This window comes from Rattus norvegicus, chromosome 2, assembly GCF_021556685.1.
Source record: "Rattus norvegicus strain SHRSP/BbbUtx chromosome 2, alternate assembly SHRSP_T2T, whole genome shotgun sequence".
Lineage (NCBI taxonomy): Eukaryota > Metazoa > Chordata > Mammalia > Rodentia > Muridae > Rattus > Rattus norvegicus.
This window is the reverse complement of record NC_141535.1, coordinates 233,246,140-233,268,303: the sequence shown is the minus strand read 5'-3', so window position 1 is coordinate 233,268,303 and position 22,164 is coordinate 233,246,140. Positions and strand designations below refer to the sequence as shown.

The following is a 22,164-nucleotide window of genomic DNA, read 5'->3' as shown; positions in this document are numbered from 1 at the left end:
GTATTATTTGCCTGTAAAGCAGCAGACTTCTGTGTGGCATTTTCATTTATATGCTTTGTGGATTTTCTACTGTGCTCTTCTCTAACTCCTCACACACACTCTCCATGCCAGTGTTCCACTTCCCGTTTAATGTCTTGTGTTCTGTTCCCCAACCCACACTCGGAGTTTCCTTTTTTAAAAATAAGAGTTCACTGCTATTTTGTTTTCCTTAAAGCTTTAATGGATTTGGAGAAGAAGGACCCATTGCTGAATGAGATTGATCCACCTCACCACAGCTGTTCTTTTCTTCCTCACAGTAGCACTCCGGAGCCTTCTCAGCAGTCAGCTTCACCTCTGAGCGCGGCGGAGAGCCTGGAGAGCCCAGGTTCAAACAGGCCAGTGGTGGCTGGCCTCAGGTCCGCTGCTGCTTTCAAGCCTGTAGGATCCACCAGTGTCAAGTCACCAAGCTGGCAGCGTCCAAACCAAGCAGGTATTCCATAGAAACCCCTCACTCTTGGCTTTTCTAGAACAGAATTTTGAAACTGTGTACAGTAGACTTTGCTAGTGAAAACCATTCTCAACAATTTGTGATTTAGGAAGAAGTATAAAGAGTATCAGTGTGTGCTTTGCTCTTCAGAATGCCTCAGCATCACCCTCTGCCCCACACGTGCCTGTGCCTGTTCTGGAGACATACAGACAACAGGGGAAAGGAGCACAGAGTACCGGAAACAGTATTAAATACGGACACATAAGACCTCAGTGAAGAAAGCGGGATTCTCAGTCACCTCCATAGATAAGAACTTCAAATACAACATTCATCCCTCTGACCCTCAATCTTCTGATATATAAGATTCAGGAAGTCTAACCCACCTACTGTTTCTCCAACATAAGCAACACCTATAGGTATATAACAGAAGTAGCTGTGCGAGGAGTACGGAGATAGCTTAGGTGGTCATTAGCCAGAAGGTCTGAGCTCGGACCCCAGAATGCATATAAAACAGCCTGCATAGCTGTATGTGCTTGTAATCCAAGCATGGGGAGACAGAAACAGGAGGACCCCTAGTGCTCCACAGCCTGCCAACCTGGCCTACTCAGCAAGTCCCAGACCAGTGGGAGGTCTTGTCTCATGAAACTAGACAGATGACACCTGGCAATCCACCACAAGGTTGGCCTCAGGCTTTCACAGAACACACATACACACATGCACCACATGCACCTCTCTCTCTCCCTCCCTCCCTCCCTCCCTGCCTCCGTTAAAAGGATGGGACTGTGCTTTGGGACTTACCAACCCCAAGTTCAGCTCAGCATCTTCTCAGTGTTTCCCTTTGCCTGGATAATGTGTTACCTAGGTTCCGTATACAACCTGACCATTGATTATTTGTAACCCTGTGTCTGATGATCTCCAGCGTCCTCAAGCCCTTTGAAATGCTTGCTGTCCTGTAACATTTCAAATGCAGTGCGCCTGAAGATGTGATTTCCTACGGTGGGGAATACAGTCTGGTCAGCAGCAGATTATGAACTTTAGACTACACTTCTTCGCGCAGTAACCGTTGCTCACAGGCTCTCTGGTGTAGCATTTATCAAGCCTGCTCTCTCCTTTGCCATGGGAAGCCATTGCTTTGGTGCAGGTCCTCATCAGCGTGTTGTTGCTTGTATCATGTCATAGTGGTGTTTGTTACATGCTGTTGATTCTGCGGAGAAGCTCCGAGAATTGTCCCTCAGTCTGCATGGAAGGTTGACTCAAGGCTCTCTTGCAGATGCACAGATCCCTTATTGAAAATGGCATAAAATTTGTCTTCCCTGATGGCCAAAGATGTTGAGCACCTTGCTAGTCATTTGTATTTCTTCTCATGAAGAACCTTGGTCAGTTTTACAGCCCGTTTTGGGGGTTAGGTCATTTGTTTTGTTGTTTACTTGGTGAGTTGTTTGTCTACCCTAGATACCAGTTCTCTGTTAGATGTATCCTGGTAAAAGGTTGTTTTTTAATTCTGTAGGGACCTCTTTCTTGATTGACCACTTTATGGTACGAACCCTTTTCAAGTTCATAGGTTCAGTTGTCCTTCGTTGGCCTTCTTTTCTCAATGGCCAGAGTCCTACTGAGAAAGTCTTTACCTATGCTATGTCTTGCTGTCCTCCCTGCTTTCCCGTTAACCCTAGCTTGCGCCTATCACTATTCCATGCTGGTTTCAAAACAGGCTCAGAAGTCCCACGGGGAAGCTCCACTGTTTCGCAGGTCTCCAGGGATGAACACACTGTTTTTGTCAGTGGCGTAGCCACTAAATAAGTTGACCAAGCTCCAGTAGTCCTCCATCCGTGCTCTTGCAGACCACTCAGCACTCAGTGAGTCACCAAAGCGTGTGCACATCCTTCTGCGCACTGTCTATAGGTTCCCTGCCTACTTAGCATAACGTAAGTGACATGTACATATTGCTATACTGTATTGTTTAGGAGATACGATGTGGAATAGAAGTGTGTAGATGGTCTGCACAGACTTCTTTGCCCCTCAGATACATTTTATCCAAACAGAGACTTCAGAATGGAGGGCTGGCTGTATCTGTGTCTGGAGGAAAGAAGATAGGTCATTACATATAACATAGACCTCTTTAAGAGAATTAGACTGCTCTATTATTTCTAAACACAAAATGTTCAGACTGGCCTCTGACACTTTTGGACTATTTCTGTGGGGGGAATCATGATACAGCATATCCGTATTGAGTTATTTCCATTCTCCTCAAGCCCTTGTGTGGTGACAGGGACTCACTAGTTACATTGCTTGGGCATTTAATACCAAAATACTTTTAAGAAAAAAAAAGAAAAGGCTTTGATATAATTGGAATGTGTCAGGACAGTGTCTTATACAATAAAAGCACTTCAGAACACCCATTCAGAGCCTGCCCCACATGTGGCCCATACATATACAGCCACCCAATTAGACAAGATGGATGAAGCAAAGAAGTGCAGACCGACAGGAGCCGGATGTAGATCGCTCCTGAGAGACACAGCCAGAATACAGCAAATACAGAGGCGAATGCCAGCAGCAAACCACTGAACTGAGAATAGGTCCCCTATTGAAGGAATCAGAGAAAGAACTGGAAGAGCTTGAAGGGGCTCGAGACCCCAAAAGTACAACAATGCCAAGCAACCAGAGCTTCCAGGGACTAAGCCACTACCCAAAGACTATACATGGACTGACCCTGGACTCTGACCCCATAGGTAGCAATGAATATCCTAGTAAGAGCACCAGTGGAAGGGGAAGCCCTGGGTCCTGCTAAGACTGAACCCCCAGTGAACTAGTCTATGGGGGGAGGGCGGCAATGGGGGGAGGGTTGGGAGGGGAACACCCATAAGGAAGGGGAGGGGGGAGGGGGATGTTTGCCCGGAAACCGGGAAAGGGAATAACACTCGAAATGTATATAAGAAATACTCAAGTTAATAAAAAAAAAATAAAAGCACTTCATTCCTAAGGTCAGAGCTGAAGTGCTGACAGAAAATATAGCTGATGATTAGGTATTTCAAAAACTCGTATGAAAATATTCTTCCCGAAGTAAAAAATTCCCTGGGAAAACACTACATTAAAACCACCACAAGAGGGCGATAAAGTACTTTATTCTCTGTGTCTTAAGAGAATAATCAAACCAGACAAGCAGCAACTGTAGTCATGACCCATATGCCTAGTGTTTAAAACATGGTATTTATGGAGAAACTATAGTTTAATATGAAAAATGTTATAATCTGTTAACATATATCATAAAACAGTATTGCCAAACAAGAATATTTTCCTGTTGTGAAATTATAATTGAATTACATCCTGACCCTTTTCTCAAAATAGAAAATTCTTTTGAGACAATGCTATTACCTTAGTCTGAGGACCTAAAAATAAGCAGTTAATGCTTTCTTACTAGACAGATGCTAATTAATTTACATTATTTTGTAGAATTTAAAAAAATGTTAATTCCCAGCCTCTCATGTTTCTATTATACCGTACCTGGAAGATGTCATTTGAAAGAGAAAATGACAGTCCTTTAGGACATCCTGTTAGTATTTGACATTTCTAGGAGAGTCCTAATGAAGATTTGAAAGTCCTTTGGAATTAGGGCATGGTTGGTGGTTCTTGATTGTTTCACAGTTCACCTGTGAAAGCGGCAGTGCAGGTCAAAGGGCAGCAAAACCTGACAGCGCAGGTCACTGGGCCACCGTGACTCACACAGCATGAAAGCCAGTGACATGGCGCTGCCCCACTAAGAGCTTCATGCTTGTTTTTCTAGTCAGTTCATAGCTTTGCTCTAGTATCCAAAAAGGAAAGGAAAGCAGACTTGATCTAAGCGTGTCGGAATAATGCCCGTGGTTGTCTGGGAGAGCGGGTCGGAATGAGCAAGTTCCAATCTGAGATCGACTTACGTGATCTGAAGTCAAGGTGGTAGCTTGGAGATAGCATTTACTTAGCTCTGTTTTGTCGGGACATGTTTGTAAATCTTTACAGGGTACATTCTGGTAACTTGGCACATGTGTGCATTGTTTATGGCAGAATCAGTATAAGCAGCTCCATTTCCTCATGAGGAAGAGCATTTTACTGTGTGGGACTGTATCCTGCTGTGTATGGCCAGCATGCCCCCAGATAAAGCAGAGTGGTGTAGAACATAGCAGACTATTGGACGTGCTGTTTAAAAGCGCCGTGAGTAACTGTCATTTTATAAACATGTTTCTTGAGGTACCTCCATGAGGAAATGTGGGGATGTCAGAAGCCAGCACACACAGATATGCTTTGGATCAAAAGGTGAGGCAGCGTGCTTCTTACTGCGCTATACAGTGTGGAAAACAGTGCGAAAGACTTGATTTTAAAAACATTTACTGCTCTTTTTGGTAATTGAATTGGTCATGCACTTTTAATTGAAAGTCTAAAAAGCTCAAAAGAAAACAAAAGGAAGGACTTTACCAAAAAGGTTTTTTGAAATTATAAGACCTTCTAGTGTATTCCGCGCCTGTCCTTCACTTCTTGTAAGTCTCCTGAAGCTCTGCCTTTATTAGACGTTTCCCTTGCCGTGCTGTCGAGCTTGTCTGTACTATACACTGTAGTATATTTAGTACATGGTACACAGTATGTAGTATATACTTGTATGTAGTACTCTGGCACCTTCCAGAGAACTGTGATACTAGCCTAGATGACAGCGAGGGGTTGAGCGGTCGTGTAGCAGTTCCCGCTGCACTGTGGTTTTCTGTATATTCACATAGTTGAATAGACACTTCCTCATCACTGCCATTTCACTTCATCATTAAACACTTGCTAGCTGGTCCCAGAAGCTATTTTGAGGTACAAAATATCTAAAATTCATAGACTAGATGAAAATAGTAAGATAGAAAAGGTGGTAGGATGTCAGGCTGTTTCGAACAGGTCAGCAGCATTACTGCCTACTTCCCTCATGCCTGTGTAGTGTGACTGTCATAAATAACATGTAATGACTTTCAGAAACAGTGACTTGAGTCTAGGGAGGCACGTAAAAATGGAGTTTTTTCTTATTATTTGTCAGAATTGGGATTTTCTAAAAGCTATATCGAATCACTTTTGTTTGTTGGAAGAGGTGGGGATGAATCACAGGGCTTCATACAAACCAGGCATGTGCTATACCGCTGGGCTACGTCCTACAGCTTCAATATTTCTATCTGTCAGTTATCCATGAAAGCTTCATAGTAATATAAATAATAAATGGCTAGGTGAGTATTTTAAACCTTTATAAATTTCATATTAATAGTTTAAAAACATATATCCGTGGTTCTGTAGGTGACCTAATTTGCTATGTAATGGTTTTTCTACATTCCTAGTGAGTTATGATTAGCAGATTAGGTAAATTTAACTCACTAGATGCAAATACATGTATAAAAATACTACTGTCTTACCAAATGTAGTAAAACATTTTTTCGTGATGGCACAGAGGGTCATTTTGTGTTGGAATAAATTAATAAGCTTAATCAAACACAAAGTGCAAATGATGAACTTTCTGGAATATAAGCAGAGCCTTCTCGGTCAGGCTCCATTGTTCACTGACCTCTCGTATGTGGCAGGGGTGGCTCTGCTGTATTTAATGTGTGCCCCACCAGGAGTAGTTCTAGAGGGCTACCCTTTACAGTTTTATGTTCCTGCTTTTTCAAACAGGGTCTTGTATGGTTCTGGCAGACTTCAACCTGGAGATCCTTCTGCCTTCACCTTATATCTCTGTTAAAATAAGGATCTTAAAGTGCCCCTGTAGCACTGTTGTGGACACACGATCTGGCATATTGCTGTGCTTAGAAGGCAGAACAGGAAGGGTTCAGATTCCAACCTTTGACACTGTCATCACAGTACCAAGAAGTTATACTGTTGTGAGCCAGCAAAATGGATGTCACAGAACTTCCCTGTGTCTAGTGGTTTGGAGTTCCCTGCTACAGGTAGTGTAGCTTCTTCCCCCGGCCTTCAGCGAGTCTCCTCCTCACCTCCACTGTCTTCTGCAGCCTCATTTCATAAGGTTGCTCCATATGTTTCTAGTTCAGTTGTGAGAAGTTGCTGACAGTCTTTATTCACACACTTCCATGCTGTGTACAGGCTGCTCTTGTGTGAAGTACTTGGCCTGGTCTCCCACCCTGTAACTCCTTTAGTCAGACACAATGGGGCACTTACTCCTTGGTCCATACAACTGTGGCAATGTCTTTACCATTAGAATTCGTTATGTTCGCTTTAATTGCTTATATAGACCTTGAAGGGCGTGGCCAAGGTTTACTGTACCAGTCCTTGCTTTAAAGCACCTGCCTGGTATGTGGCAGTTTCTTTAGTAAATGTTAGTGACAGAGTCCATAGACCAAATGCCTTATTTTGAAGCCTTTCATGTAATTTGGGGGACACAGTATTGCCTTCATATTGTTCGGTGTTCTTGGGCTTCAGATTTCTTTAAGTGTTACTGAACAAAGGTGACAGCAGTGTCTACAAAGCAGCTATTTAAAAATACCAAAGCACTGAGGATAAGGCCGTGCTGCTAGCCTCACGAAGCATCAAATTAAGAGTTAGAGGAGGTGACTGTAAGCACTATTGTAATCACCTGCTGCCCTCTATCCAGTAACTCAAATATTAGCAGTTCCTAACCAGGGCCCGGTTTTCTTTCTATAAATAAATAAGTAAATAAATAAATAAATAAATAAATAAATAAATAAGGAAGTCATTGTAACAATTGACCAAGCAGTGGAGTGCAGTGGGAATATTGGGGACCTGGGCTCATCTTACTTTGGATAGTAAATTTGAGCACAAAGCACCAGTATATTGCATAGAAATCAGCAACAGACGTACAGAGAAAAGGTAACTCTGATTACAGGGCCCAGGTCAGTTGTGGAACTCGGCATCAGCAGAGGGGGAGTAGAAAACACTTGAGTAAGGAATACAACTTGGAGGTGGAAAATATATTTGTTTGTGGTGGAGTTTTATTTTGTTCAGGAATAAAATTTTCATGTTTATGCATACAAAAAGGAAAGGAAAGAAAGGAAAGGAAAGGAAAGGAAAGGAAAGGAAAGGAAAGGAAAGGAAAGGAAAGGAAAGGAAAGGAAAGGAAAGGAAAGGAAAGGCCCAAAGAACCTCAAGACCTTAAGGCTTTAAAGGAAGTACAAGTTGTGTGGGATGTTTTGGCGTCAACAGAGAAAGTAGGATTAGTGGATTAGTAGAGCGCCTGGCCAGGAAGCACGTCATAGGGTAATCTGTGTAGTGGCAGAGTGGGATTATTGAGATGATTGAGTGGCTCGATTGAGAGGTCAGTACATCTGTGGTGGTTTAACAGACCATGCCGACTTCTCTGTAGTGAGAGAACCCCATGGTAGAGGTTATTGAGGTGTTCTATCAGAGGATTAGTGATGGCAGATAGCAGTCTTCCTAGACACTGGTGATGGGAATGGAGAGAGTTCTGGGGAGAAGAGACCTGTGACCTTCTTAGCATCGTCACCTGAGTCAGGTGCTGCTTTAACCACTGTTTTCCCAGGGAAGGTGTTGTGGTACAGGACTCATTGTCAGAGTGTCAGAGTGATGAAGTATGTTAATTGTGTAGCTTAGAGAAAACAGACATTCAACCTCTTCCCAACCCCACACGCCGTATTCCAGGAATCTACCTGCATGAATTTAGTCAGCCTAGGATTTCAAATGTATGTTACAGGGAGAAAAAAACGAATCTGAACTGAAAGTACACATTTTTCCTCGTCTCCACTCCCTTAACAGTGCAATATAACAACTATTTGTATGACATTTCCAGAGTTACTCTAAAGACCTGAGATAGTTTAAAAGTATAAGATGGGCTTAGGCTGTATTCAAGTGCAGTGCCTACTACATAAAGGGCTTGTGCGTCTTGAGATTTTGGTATCTATGGGGGTTCTAAAACAGATCTCCCATAGACACTAAAGGGTTATAATTAGTTATAGGCAACTGATACCATGGCTGAGGCAAGCCATTGCCATATATTTGGTTTGTAATGTGATGTGTCAAGTTACAGTATATAAATCTGAATCGAATGTGACTGTTACTCTTTTGATGGCCTGATTCATGCAAGTTTCCTTTTGCTTATGCACTTATTTCTCATAATAAACATTTCCTTCTCATTTTCAAAATTGTTGATAGGATCTGCAAATGATAATAAATTTACTAACATTGTTTATCTTTGATAGATAGATACCTTTCCCCAAATTTCTTTCCCCCAATCATTGAACAATATATGGATTAATATTCAGTTGACATTTTCTGTTTGGAATTTTCTTTAGTTTGTAAAAGAGTCATTAAAATTAAGCATTTTGATGTTTTGTGTCTTAAGGTTTCTATTGCTGTGCAAAACACCTTGAGGAAAGCAACTTAGAGGAAAGTGTTTCTTCACCTTGCACTTCCACAGGACAAGTCACTGAAGGAAGTGACAGCAGGAGCTCACACAGGGCAGGAACCTGGAGGCAGGAGCTGATGCAGAGGCCATGAAGGGGTGCTGCTTCCTGGCTCACTTCACATGCCCTGCTCAGCTTGTTGGCTTATAGAACCCAGGACCTCCAGCCCAGGGATGGCACCACCCACATTTCCAGACCCCTCCCCACCCCCACCTCCCAGGGAATCACTAATTAAGAAAATGTGCTCTAGGCCTGCCCACAGCCCAGCCTATGGAGGTGTTTTCTTAATACGTTCCGTCCTCACAGATGATGCTGGCTTGTGTCGAGTTGACAACAGACTGTCCAGCATTTTCTTTGGCCATAATGTTAGATTTGCTGCGTCTTCTCATTTTGCTGTTTTCATTAACAGTTCTTGTGTGGTGCAGCATCGCCTGAGCGCTGGCTGTCCTCAGGTGTGTGCATGCACAGCTCCAGGTGAGCCTTGTCTGTTTCCATGTCAGCTGACGGTGGCAAGAGATGAAGGAATTTAAAAAAAATAGCTTTATTATTAAATGCTTCCATGCAAGTATAGCTATTTTGATTAAAGCATTGACCTGATATTATGGCGAGATTCTCAAACACAGTGGGCGTATGCCATTTAGTGTTTAGCATACCTAACTTCTGATGTTCCCTATTGAAAAAGCACCGATTTCCTTACTAATTTAAGTAGAGCCTCGCTCTATAGCCTTTATCGGCCTCAAACTCATCAAACGACTCTTCTCCCAGGTGCTGAGATGACAGACAGGAACCCGTACACCCAGCTCTTGTTCTCTTTATAAGAATCAGTTTTTATTAAATGCTTGCTCTTTTCTTTTTGGTATGTGAGTATATATGGTGCAGGAGTGTGAGCACTCGGGTGGGTATGCTTGCCTGTGATGTCCCTGTTAGGGACAGAGGGTGGCGTCTTCCTCTCATTCTCCAGGATGTTTTTGTGACAGGGTCTCTCACTGAACCTGAAGGCCATTATTTATTTAAACTAGATTGGCCCTCAGTTCTTGGCACTGCTGGGGTTCTGTGAGCATGCCACACACTTCTTTAGCACAGATGTAAACATACTTCATAGCATAGATGTAAATCTGTGCTAAGCTCTCCTGCTTGCTGTTTGCACGGCGAGTACTTGCTTTTCCTTTAAGACACAAGTGTGTTTTCATAAAAGCAGGGGAACCTTAACTGGTGGTGATGTCAAAGTATAAAATCGGTGCTTTTTAGAGAATATAGGCTGCGTTTTGGAGAAGCACAATACAAATGAGCACGTTTCTATTGTATTATAAAAGAGTGATGAGTTAGAGGTATTTAGGGAACAGTACCTGTGATGGGATCAGAGGTAAAGGAAAGTGACAAGCCGTAGTTTACAGAGCACTTAGTTGACTATAGAACTTCTTCACTCTCTGTTGAGGGAGAATTCATATCCCTACTTGAATACAGAGGCAGCCTAGGAAGACTAAACCGAATCACCTAACAGTAACATGGTAGATATCGTTCATTAGCAGTAATCATTTTAATGATATTCCACCTTAAATTGTTACAATTAAGTTGACTGTTATCTTACTAACAAGTTAACAGGCTCTAAGAGACGTAAAAGGAGCTCTCCAGTTTATAGTACAGTGAACTATTACTTTGACCCCAGATAGCACGTTTCTGGTGTCGCATGATGGCATTAGTGATTACATCAGGGGACCAGACCTCAAAGGGATGGCATAGAGAGACTTCTTGTTGAGGACAGAGAGAATTAGCAATGTACCTGGCTGTTAAATCTGTTTTGGGTGGCATATTGTTTGCATCTAAACTTCACGTTTAAAATTCAGACCTCTTAGCTATGATTTAGTTAATCCACCCCTTTATTCCGTGATGCTTGAACTGTGGTGTACAGTTCTGAAGTAAAATGCAGCCTTTTGCTTCATTATGAGTAGACAGTGCTGGGGAGAGATCTGATATGCTATTTTTCTTTCCAAGAAAGACTCATTTATTTGTGAGATTTGATTAGATCCAAGACTGAATGATGCTCATCTCAGTTCTAAGTGGATATAAATTCTATCTTTATTTGAAGGCTAAAGTAGATAGGGGTGAGAAGGGAAATTACTGATATTACAGCCACCCCAAATTTCATTGCAGGCTTTGTGCTGCACTAATAAGTCGAGGTAACAAGATTTGCTCAGCTTGGATGGATGGATGCATTGGTTCTATTTTTAAATTTTTTGTATGAGTAAGTAAATTGCTACAAGTTACATGTATTTCATCTCTTCTAATAATATTTTATTGCCATCTGGTCCCTGCATTTTTACATCATTAAATAGTTCACTCACTACAAAGTCCTGAGTGGAGCTGCCCACTGTCAGAATCGGATTGTGATGGAGAGAATATGCTTGCTGTCTTCATAGAGAAAATCCATTCGAATTTAAAATCAGGATTCTTAGGGGAAAAATGAGAGTAACACGTGAACTATTCACTTTCTCTTTTTGCAAATGTTTTCCATGGGAGCTGTTTTGGTGTTGGAGTCTGTTTAGGGTTGTGATGTAATCACTAATGCCATCATATAGCACATCTGTAATGTGTCTAGGGCACATCTGTAGAAACCCTACATGCTTCTCACACTAACATCTCATGCTAGCATACTCACCCTTTTTATAAGAGAAAGATTCTAGATCTGTCATAAATGATTTTCTTAGAGAGTCACCACTCATACTTCATACATTTGATTCAGATGTCCTTGGTCACATCTGGACTACCTGCTATCAGTTGTTTTAAATAAAGTTTTATTGAAGCATGGCCATGCTCATTTCTTTACATATCACCCAAGGCTATTTCCAGGCTTCAGTGATGTATTTAAATATTTGCTGTCTTAGTTGGGTTTTTATTGCAGATGACTATAGCAACTCTCAAGAAGGAAAACGTTTAATTGGGGGTTTCTTACAGTTCATTATCATGGTAAAAATCCTGATGGCAGGCAGACAGGATGCTGGAGAAGGAGCTGAGAGTTCTACATCCAGATTAGTAGGCAGCAGGAAGGGAGAGTGAGCCACTGGCCCTGGCTTAAGCTCCTGAAACCTCAGAGCCCAGCCAGACCCACTCCAACAAGCCCAAACCTCTCAAGAGTACAGCTCCCTATGGACCAGAAAGTTGTAGTATTAACCCCGTTTCACATGTTATTACTTATTTGCTTATCTGTAGCTAAAAGATGTTCAGAGGCAGGTGCTTATCCTTGGGTATATCTTTCAAGTTGAGTTATTGGTGTAAATACTGAGTCTAGTTAAGGATTGTTTTAATCATTGGATTCTTTGTTAATCAGATCAAGTCTCATGTTGAGTTTGACACCTCACATTTATGAAGCGTTTTGTGCACATTCTGTAATGTAGGTAGCATTTCCTTTACACTGCTTCACTTTCTTTCTTCCTGTTTGGTGGAAGTTATTGTTTTCCAGATTGGGAAGCTGAGCACGAATGATGGCATTTCTAATGCTGCAGCTTAGAAAACGGCATCATTTAACATGATAAAATCTTGCATTTTTATCTTTTTTTTTCTTCCTATGTCAGTCTTATCCTTGTCTGGCTAATAATGATTCTATTTCTATGGGTACTTTGAGTCCTGTTTCTTCTCTTCCTTCCTTTTCACTGAAATTAGGCTGTTTGTTTGTTTGTTTGTTTTTATTAAGAAGATGGTAAACATTTTATTGCATCTTGAAAACTATGAAATAATATATATACTTACATACTTTCTTGTGCAAATACACTCAAAATTACAGTTATTTTTATAGTTATATAGTCCAGTCTGCTTCCAAACTCACTCTGTAGCTAAAGTTGACCTGAACTCATGACCCCCTGCTTCAACATTTTAATAGCAGAATTGTAGGCGAGGACCACCATACCTAGCCAGAAATGCAATATCCATTTTTCTATGTGTGTATGGATGCACATGTTTTTATGTGTTGAGGATGGAGGTCAATGTCATGTCTTCCTTGATTGCTTCCATTTTTTTTTTTTTTAGGCATGGTGTATTAGTCAGGGTTCTCTAGAGGAAGAGAACTTATATAATGAATATATGAAATATGGGGTTTATTAGAAGGGCTTATAGGCTGTGGTCCAGGAGTCCATCAATGGCTGTCTACCAACTGAAGGTCCAGGAATCCGGCAGTTGATCAGTCCATAAGGCTAGATGTCTCAGCTGGTCTTCCATTCAGTATATGCCAGAATCCTGAAAAAGTAGGCCCAGTGCCCACACAGGAGTAGGCTTGCCCGAAAGAGTGAGGACAAACAGGCAAAGAGAAGAGCTTCCTTCTTCCTTGTCCACTAACTTTAATTTTAAGATTTAAAGTTAAATCTGGTGGGACCCAGATTAAAGGTGGATGTTTCCACATCAAAGGATCTGGATCAAAAGTGAGTCTTCCAATTTTAAATGATTTAATCAAGGAAAGGATTCCCCATAAGTATCCCCAGCCTCTTGGGTTTCAGTTAGTTCCAGATGTAGTCAAGTCTAGATGATTCTCAGTTTATCTAGACTGGCTAGCAGCAAGCCCTAAGGCTTCTCTTTCCTCACCGTGCCTGGGATTTACATGCTGTCACCGTGCCTGGCTTTATGAGGGTACTGAGGATCCAAGCACCAGTCTTCATGTTTGCGTGGCCAGCATTTTACAACTGAACGGGCTCCACAGGCTGCAGATAAGGCTGACAACCCTTTTTAATATTCCTGAGTTATAAGCCACACCCCAGTTTTGCGTTTTACTGTAATGTTTGTTCAGGTAAATAGCTGAGCAGTTATGTGCCTGACATCACCCTTTATGAGCGTCATTTGATACCTAGGCACCTCATGATGGACCGACTCCTGCCTATCGAACCCTGACCATCTCGTGTGTGCCGTGGCACATACACAAACACGCAGACACATGCTAAATAAGATTTTTAGATTATTTTCAAAAATAAATAAATGTTTGTTTGAGTCCTTTCTTGTTTCTTTTGCTCTGTATTCTTTTTCATGATACGAGTAATGCTGGCGCCCCACGATAAAAGTTCCAAAGTTACATTACTTCCCACCGCATGTCATACATAGCAACAATAACGCAATTATTCAGAAAACGCTGCACAAATTATGATAAATGAAATTATTTGCTGACTTTAATTAGTATAGTAAAATCCCATGTGTTAGCATCTTGTGTTTTTTATATGCTGAGAAATTGCAGCTGTGACCCAAAGAAAATTTTTGTGTAAGCTTAATAGAGAGAAATAGGCAAGTCTGTGTACTGAGTAGTATTTGGTAACATGCAGTATAAAAAAATTTAAAGAGAATGGTGCCTAATCCAAGTTCCTCTATTCACTTTAATTAAGACTTTCTAGATCCAGTCTAATCTGAGTTCTTAACGTTGAAAGGATGGCTGCTAATGGGAGAGGCTGTCCTCATGAGGTAGCAGTGACATTCGATACTTAGCCTTGGGTGCACCTGTTCCAGTTCTTCATGGCATACATGCCAGCATTCCCCACTGCTTACATAGATGATAATAGTTTAATCTCTCCAATTTTGCTTTTAATCATTGAATTAAGCAAGTCCTTGATTCCACTTCATAAAAATTGCACAAACCTCCGAGTGTCCTCTGATCTTGGATCTTGGCTTAACTCTTTCCATTTTTGCTGCGTATAATTTCACGCCTGGATTATGAAAAGTAGACTGTTGTTTATGCTTTCAGCATAAGGAGCTTGATAGAAAAATGCACAGACCCTGTTTTCTCTTGGCCACCATCTGTTTAAGATGTTTGGGAAGGGGCAGAGAAGAAAGGACTCACTGTCCACAGTACTATGCACTTGTGTGGCCACACTGCTACTCGATCGAGTGTGTGTAAAATTGCTACCATACCTTTGAGAACACACTCGGCTGCTGAATTACAATTCAAAAGGGGCAGAGTGTCGCTTTGATATGGACCAGTTATTTATACAAGCCCAGGATTAGCTTCAGTGTTTCAAATAGGAACGCTCCTTGCAGTTCAAACGGTTATTTTTCACATCATAAACTCACATATGATTTCTGAAAGCTGAGCCAGGACAGTGGACACTTGTCTCTTTTCTTTCTGGTAACATTCATATTCGTTAACATTTTAAAAATCAGCTCATTCTTCTGACAAGGAGAGTAAAGTATTACACGGTTTTTATAAGAAATCAGAAGTTTATGGTTACTTCTAGGTTAATTCCCATAATTTGCTTTGTTGCTTACTCATTCAAAACTGTACAAACACAAACGCATACTCTTTTAATTGTTTTTAAACATAAGAAATCCAATCTTACATATATATGCTACATTTGAAGAATAGATAGCCATGTTTAAAGAAAGAAAATATTATTGTGGAAATTAAAATAGACTTAAAATATTTTCATGTCTTAATATAATCTAAGCCGTTAGAGGCACTAGGACAAGTTTGTTCTGTTTTTACAACAAAAAGGAAAAAAAAAATAATGCTTTCATACATTTTCCCTAAATTATCCAAGTATGCTCATGTTCTAGTTTGTTTTCTGCTGCTGTGATAAAGCACTCTGACCAGAAACAGTCTGAGGAGGAAAGGGCGTATTTGGCTTAGACTTACAGACCAGTCCATCATTGTGGGATGTTGGGCAGGAACTAAAACAGAAACCACAGGCAAAGGCTGCTTGCTGGCCGTTCTCTTGCTTCCTCTCTGGCTCGTGCTCTGCCAGCATCCTTGTATAGCTCAGTCCCACCTGCTAGGGATGGTGCCACCCACCGTACGCACGTTCCTTCCACATCGGGCTCCCTCACAGATATGCTACAGGTCAACCTGATCGAAGCAGTCCCTCAGTTTGAGGTGCCTTCAGATGACTCTAGGCTGGGTCACATTGACAACTGAAGTGAGCTAGGGCAGCTTAGTAAAGAAATTAAAAATTAAAATAGCAGAAATTAATCATCTTGATTATGATCAGAAAGTTAGGAGGTGGGAGAAGGATGACCCAGATCTGGGTGGTCTTGAATGGCTCTAGGCAATTAGGTATATTTCTTAAGGGATGGATTTCTATAGGTCAATTTATCTTATCTAGGTGGCGGTTTATATCTTTTATCATTTGGTTCTGAGTTTATCGTGTGGATGTATTGTGGATTGAGAGTTCAGCAGATAAATCTGGTTGATAAATTACAGCTTACTGAGTCATGATTTTACCGGGTAGTTGGGAGTTTATGCCTTAACTACCAGGGGAAGTTGCGGGGAGTGTGGGCAGCGTCCCTGGCAGGGAGTTGCGATAGGCCAGCCCATGCTGGACTTCTAGAGCCCTGATTTTACCTGGTAGCTGGAACCAGAGAGTTCACAGCTAGCAGAGAGCCTCCAGAAGAGATACTAACCAGAGATGAATTGTGGTTAGATCCATACGGCCCCACGGGTGCTGGAGAACTAAACTCAAGGGACCTTGCCATGCTGGAACGGCTTGCAGACCACCTGGGTCCGAGAGGACTTGGGGGCAGTGTGGAGCTGCTGAGACATAACTACCCCACAGTGCCATGTGGCCCTATGGGTGTTGGCACTAACACAGGATAAAAAATTACAGCCTTTTTAATATTTACCATAACACTTGAGGATAACATTTGCCTTCATATTTTAGTGAATCGAAGCACTCACTGGCAAAGAACACGGCTTATAATTGGTTCGTATGTGTTTGAATGAATGAATACATAAGAGACAAAGACTTCAGAATTGAATGTCATTTAGGGGCCAGATTTACCACCTATACTTTTATTGGCTTCTGTGGTATATTCTCTTACATTTTCTCCTATCTATCTGTCTTTAAAGTACTTAACACTGCTTGCTCTCTATCCAAGGAGCACCTCTCTTTTCTGCTATCGCTGAATTGTAGTTCAGTCTATAACTCAAGCGTGAATATGCTGTGACTCTTGTCATTCTCGCCGCTTTAGATATTGCTCCTGAGTTCACATGTTCACTATTCATACTGTACCGAGATGAATAGCAGTAAAAAGTCTTTCAAAGGGTTCACCCATCTGAGGACCAAGATATCAATGTCCTCATCTATTGCGTATTCTTGCTTAGTAGTATGCCTTTCTATCGGACGTTTTGAACATGACTGCTATCCTAGTTTGCTTTCTGTTGCTGTGGTAGACACCATGACCCCTGCAGCTCTGAGAGGAAAGTGCTTATCTCATCGTCTAGCTTACAACCCATTGTGAAGGGAAGTCAGGTCAGGAACTCAAGGTTAATCTGGTTGCAGGGACTGAAGTGGAAGCCATGGAGGAACACAGTGTACTGGTGTGCATTTCATGACTTGCATAGCTTGCTTTCTTCTGTAATCCAGAACCACTTAACCAGTGGTGGCGCTGCCTGCAGTGGCCTGGGCCCTCCCACATCAATTACTAATCAAGTAAATGCTCCCACGGATATGACAGATTACAATCTGATGGTGGCAATTCCTCATCCATAATTTATCTTCCAAGCTCTGTCTAGGATTATGTCAAATGAACAAATAAAACTACCCAACGTACTTGCTGAATCACAGTGGAACAGCTATATAGATAAACATGCTATCTTTCTACCTCCTACCACTTACCCCATGTGTCAATCAGCTTTCTATTGGAGAAAAAATACCTGAGATAATGAACATTAAAAGATTGGATGCTTGTTTTCCTTACTACTCTTAAGATCTTTAAAATAAATTAGGTATTTGACAACTTATACAAATGTATGTGGTACATACTGACTGACCACTTTCACACACCTTCCACCTCTCCCTGCTTAACCACGCTCTTCAAGTCTCCTTCTCAAGTTCCCATCTGCTTGCCTTGTTTGTGACCTACGGAGTTTAAGCAGGGCGTCCAAGGACAATGGGCTTGGAGCTATCCACTGCAGCTTGGTAGGCTCAGCAGGAGGCACACAGCCGGAGACAATGACTCCTCCTCTCCTAGACACTAGCAAAAGCCCTTAGTTCAGTGGTTAGTCCACTGTCTAGTACATAAAATCTATGAGTGTGCTGTATTCACAGTGAAGGAAAATTCTGCCACTCATGCATTTACACTTGATTGTTAATTGCAAAGTAATTGGTAGAACTCGAGTTGCAAATCACAAGAGTCCTGTGAGCTCCTTCCACTTCTGTAACTGATCACTGATGGGACCTGTCTTGTGTAGATCCAGAGCAGGTAACTACAGCTGTGAATTCGTGAGTGCAAATGGCTGTGTGGAATCTTGAGGTTGGCATTTCATAGCCTGTCACTGTATGTTCCTATTCCTATATACTTCCCATAGAGTTGTCCAAGCCTTGGAGTCTTTTGCATATAAATATATAGTTTAGGATGAGTCCTCAACTGTCATGTATTCTCAGCTTCATGGACATCCACAAGTCTCTACATTTCACTCCCAGTTCACAGTAATGGAAGGCTTCTCTGATTAAAGCTAAGAACTTTTGCTCAATAGGTACAAACATATATTTAGAAGGCAGATTAATAACTATGTCAACATAGGTACCCTACTTGGAGAAGAATTCTCCTTGCCACTTCTTAGATAGGCTTATAGAACTAGAATCCATATGGATTCTCTATGGAGTAGGCCTCAGATCCAATTAGAGGGCAGTTGCATACCCAGCAACAGTCACACTATGTACTGGCTGGTTCTGTGTGTCAACTTGACACATCTGGAGTTATTACAGAGAAAGGAGCCTCCTTTGAGGAAACACCTCCATGAGATCCAGCTGTAAGACATTTTCTCAATAAGTGATCAGGGTGGGAGGACCCAGCCCATTGTGGGTAGTGCCATCCCTAGGCTGGTGCAAGCCAGGGGAAGCAAGCCAGTAAGCAGCATTCCTCCATGGCTTCTGCATCCTGCCTCCAAGTTCCTACCCTGTGTGAGTTCCAGTCCTGACTTCCTTTGGTGATGAACAGCAGTGTGGAAGTGTAAGCTGAATAAACCTTTTCCTCCCCAACTTGCTTCTTGGTCAGCATGTTTTGTGCAGGAATAGAAACCCAGCCTAAGACACACTATTCATACACAGATTTTGCAATTTCAGTCTATTGTCCTTTTTAGCTTGTGAATCTGAAATGAAGTCTCATCCTTACAGGAGTGCATGGCAGAGGAAGCCTGTCTATCTCACAGCCCATATCAAGAGACCATGCTGGGGTGTAAGCTACTAGGCCCTCCTTGTAAAAGATAGGTCTACCGCCATCTCCTAGCACCGTGGATGGGGACACAAAGCCATGTCAGGAGTACCTCTCAGAGACATTTTAATATCTGAACTGAACTGTACTGTAACACAATCAGTTGTCTGCTGGTCTGTGACCTTTCTTACACTGAACAAAGGCATAAATCATTCTCACTCATAGTGGTCGAGCCAAGTCCATGGCTCACTGCTGAGTAGTTCATCAGCCAGTTGCTTAACTCCATGTCCATGGCAGTCACTTCCATTCTTGGCCCCGTGTTTTTCATCTGTTAAGTGGTAGCAATAATTTGTTGATGATGCAACAGTTTCCCTCTTCTCTTTTCTTTAATTTCTTTTTTCTTTTTCTTTTTTTCGGAGCTGGGGACCGAACCCAGGGCCTTGCGCTTCCTAGGCAAGTGCTCTACCGCTGAGCTAAATCCCCAACCCCTGGGGCTGGGTTCGGTCCCCAGCTCCGAAAAAAAGAACCAAAAAAAAAAAAAAAATCCCCAACCCCTTTTCTTTAATTTTTAAACACCAAAAAAAAAAAAAAAAAAAAAAAATCCATATATGTGTGCGTGGCTTTGCATGTGTGAGTTTTGTAGATGTATGTTTGCTTTTATGTATATGTGTTAAATTATTTGGTGTTAATCTTGGTAAACTAAATGTTGGAAAGCAAATGGAATGATTGAGTATGGATGTGTGTCATTTGTGACCCTTGAAAAACTCAGCAATATTAGTTAACAAAAGGGACATTCTCACAGTTTATTGAATGATAGCCAATGGTTTTGTTGAATTTCTAGAGAGCTTTGTGATGCTGAAATATGTCTATCATAAAAGGAAAACATTTGAAACAAAGTTCCAGTTGGTTAGAGATCATCCACAAAAGAATCCAAGCTTAATGAAAATTGTTCAGGATTAACATTAAAGAAGGAATCTAGTGTAAAGTGGGGCTCACTTCCCACTATCCTGACTCATGACAGTTTTTGTGGTTTAAGTTTCCTCATTGTGAAATGGGGTGTTCTTATATGTTAGTCTTACTCGAAAGTAAAAGGAAAGGAAAACAGTGCTGTCGATATGTAAATTATCATCAAGATAGACAATTTTTACAGTGGGTTCAATATATTTGAAGCATCTAGTCCCCACGGATGAGTATTTTTCTTCGATGGTGCAGGAATTATCATGGAAACAGAACTCACTTTATTCATTTACCCAGTGCCTCATTCTCTTACACTTCATCTTGCCAAGTGACTAGATCCTGAGGTACTTAGTTCCTCAGATGCTAGTCGTTCCTCACTAAAGAGTGAGATTCAGCCCAAAGCAATAGTGTTTGATCCATATCATAAGTAACCGTGTCTTGTGACTGCTCAAGGCCCAGTATTACCAGGGACTACCTAGCATTGCGTGGCCAGTGTGGTAGTGCACAGAAGCAAACACATGTGAGAATTCCCTTCCCATCCAAGGTAGAACGTAAGACTAACAGAAGGCCGTAGCACTTAAAGCCTTCTTCTTCTTCTTCTTCTTCTTCTTCTTCTTCTTCTTCTTCTTCTTCTTCTTTTTTTTTTTTTTTTTGGTTCTTTTTTTTCGGAGCTGGGGACCGAACCCAGGGCCTTGCGCTTCCTAGGTAAGCGCTCTACCACTGAGCTAAATCCCCAGCCCCAAGCCTTCTTATTCATATTTAAGATACAGCCATTTTGTGATTAAAAATGCTTTTCACATAAATGAGTTAGTTACTCATGTACCTTCTGGAGGCCTGTGCCAGATGGATTATGTCCCATTCTACAGTGACTGTTTAAGGATTTTTGTACTCATTTATTGCTTAGAAATGTCCGGATGACTCAGTACTTTAGGGCTTATGCATAGTTAATGTGATACTGTAGATGAAAGGGTTTCATTCTCTTTGAGGTCTGATTTCCAGATTTTCCAATTAGTAACTTTTGCATTTGAAACCCTAACCCTAATCCACATTTAAGAAATGGCTTTCTGTATAGTCTAATGGCAGAGACAACAAAGTAAATGGACCTTCTTTTTCATGTTTGATTAAGTGCCTTTCACTTTCTAGTCTTAAGGTAGTTCTCCAGTAGCAAAAAGGGAGTACACACATATTTTGTACCCATTTTAAGAATTAATTGACTTGGAGAAAAAAGGATATTAATAGGAGTTTGATAAATGGTATGTAAATTATCCAGGCAGGATGCTGTAGCTGTTCAAAAAGAAAGAGAACACTTCTCCCATAGTGGTCAGTGGAGACTTGAGGAGAAAGCAAAACTTGAATGATCCTTGCAGAATCGGGCAAGGGTGAGTAAGTAAGTAGCACTTACTGGCCATTTCATTGCCTGAAGGTCACAGAGGTGAGGGCCCATTGTGATTTTCTAAAGGGACCCTGAACAAAGTCTATGTGTACATGTCCATGTTGGGGTGTGTGTGTGTGTGTGTGCTCACAAGAAATGGGGAAAGGGGAGAAATCCCAGATTACATCTGAAATAGTAATGAAAACTTGTCCTACAAGTCAAATGATAGGGTAAGGTTTGGATAAGAAAAGAGGGGGTTGACTTCACACTTGTCATGAAGTAGTTGCTGGAGTCTGAACATGAAGTATTAGGGACAAGGGAGGCAGAATGCCATCTGCACTGGCCTGCATGGGAGAATTTACAAAGGGAGTTCTTAGGGAAAGCTTTTGTGTGTCCAAGGAAAGATCTGTTTCCATGCTTTAAACGTAAAGACTTCTAGATTGAGCATGGAAAATGGTTTCCAGTATTTCAGGAGATAGCATACCTGTGCACAAAGACTGAGGGGTAAATAGAGGACCTAGGGAGAAGGCATGCCAAGTGGATATGGCACAAACGAGTGTCCTTCCCATTTAAGAGAATATGGGAACCAAAGAGTGGAAACACTATCTTTAACACACTGTTTCCTGCGTGCCTGTGACATATTTGTAACTAAGTTTAATTAATTAAAGTGAGCAGAGATAGCTGGTTGGAGGGAAGTACATCACCAACGACGGTCACCTAAGCACACCTCCTTGGGAAAGTCGGAAAGGAGTGGGTGCGCCCATTGCTCTTGCTCATAGTGACGCTCATTCTTGCTCTATTCTCCTGCTTAGCTACGGCCTCTGGTTTGGGTCACAATGTTGCCACAGTGTCTGTGGGTAAGTGAATAAGTTAAC

At 41.6% G+C, this 22,164-nt stretch overlaps 1 protein-coding gene across 19 annotated transcripts in view; it reads left to right on the top strand.

Annotated features, from left to right (window-relative positions):
• The window catches only part of Pdlim5 (PDZ and LIM domain 5), a 168,053-nt gene that overhangs the window by 124,600 nt on the left and 21,289 nt on the right, over positions 1-22,164 (top strand). For 7 of the 19 annotated variants that reach the window (XM_087632633.1, XM_087632627.1, XM_087632626.1 and 4 more), the window contains 2 exons: positions 297-469; positions 4,688-4,753. In XM_087632633.1, coding sequence (XP_087488759.1) covers positions 297-469; positions 4,688-4,753 — 239 coding nt within the window. The remainder of the gene's footprint in view (positions 1-296; positions 470-4,687; positions 4,754-22,164) is intronic. The other 12 variants (XM_087632646.1, XM_087632639.1, XM_087632611.1 and 9 more) reach the window with 3 other exon arrangements.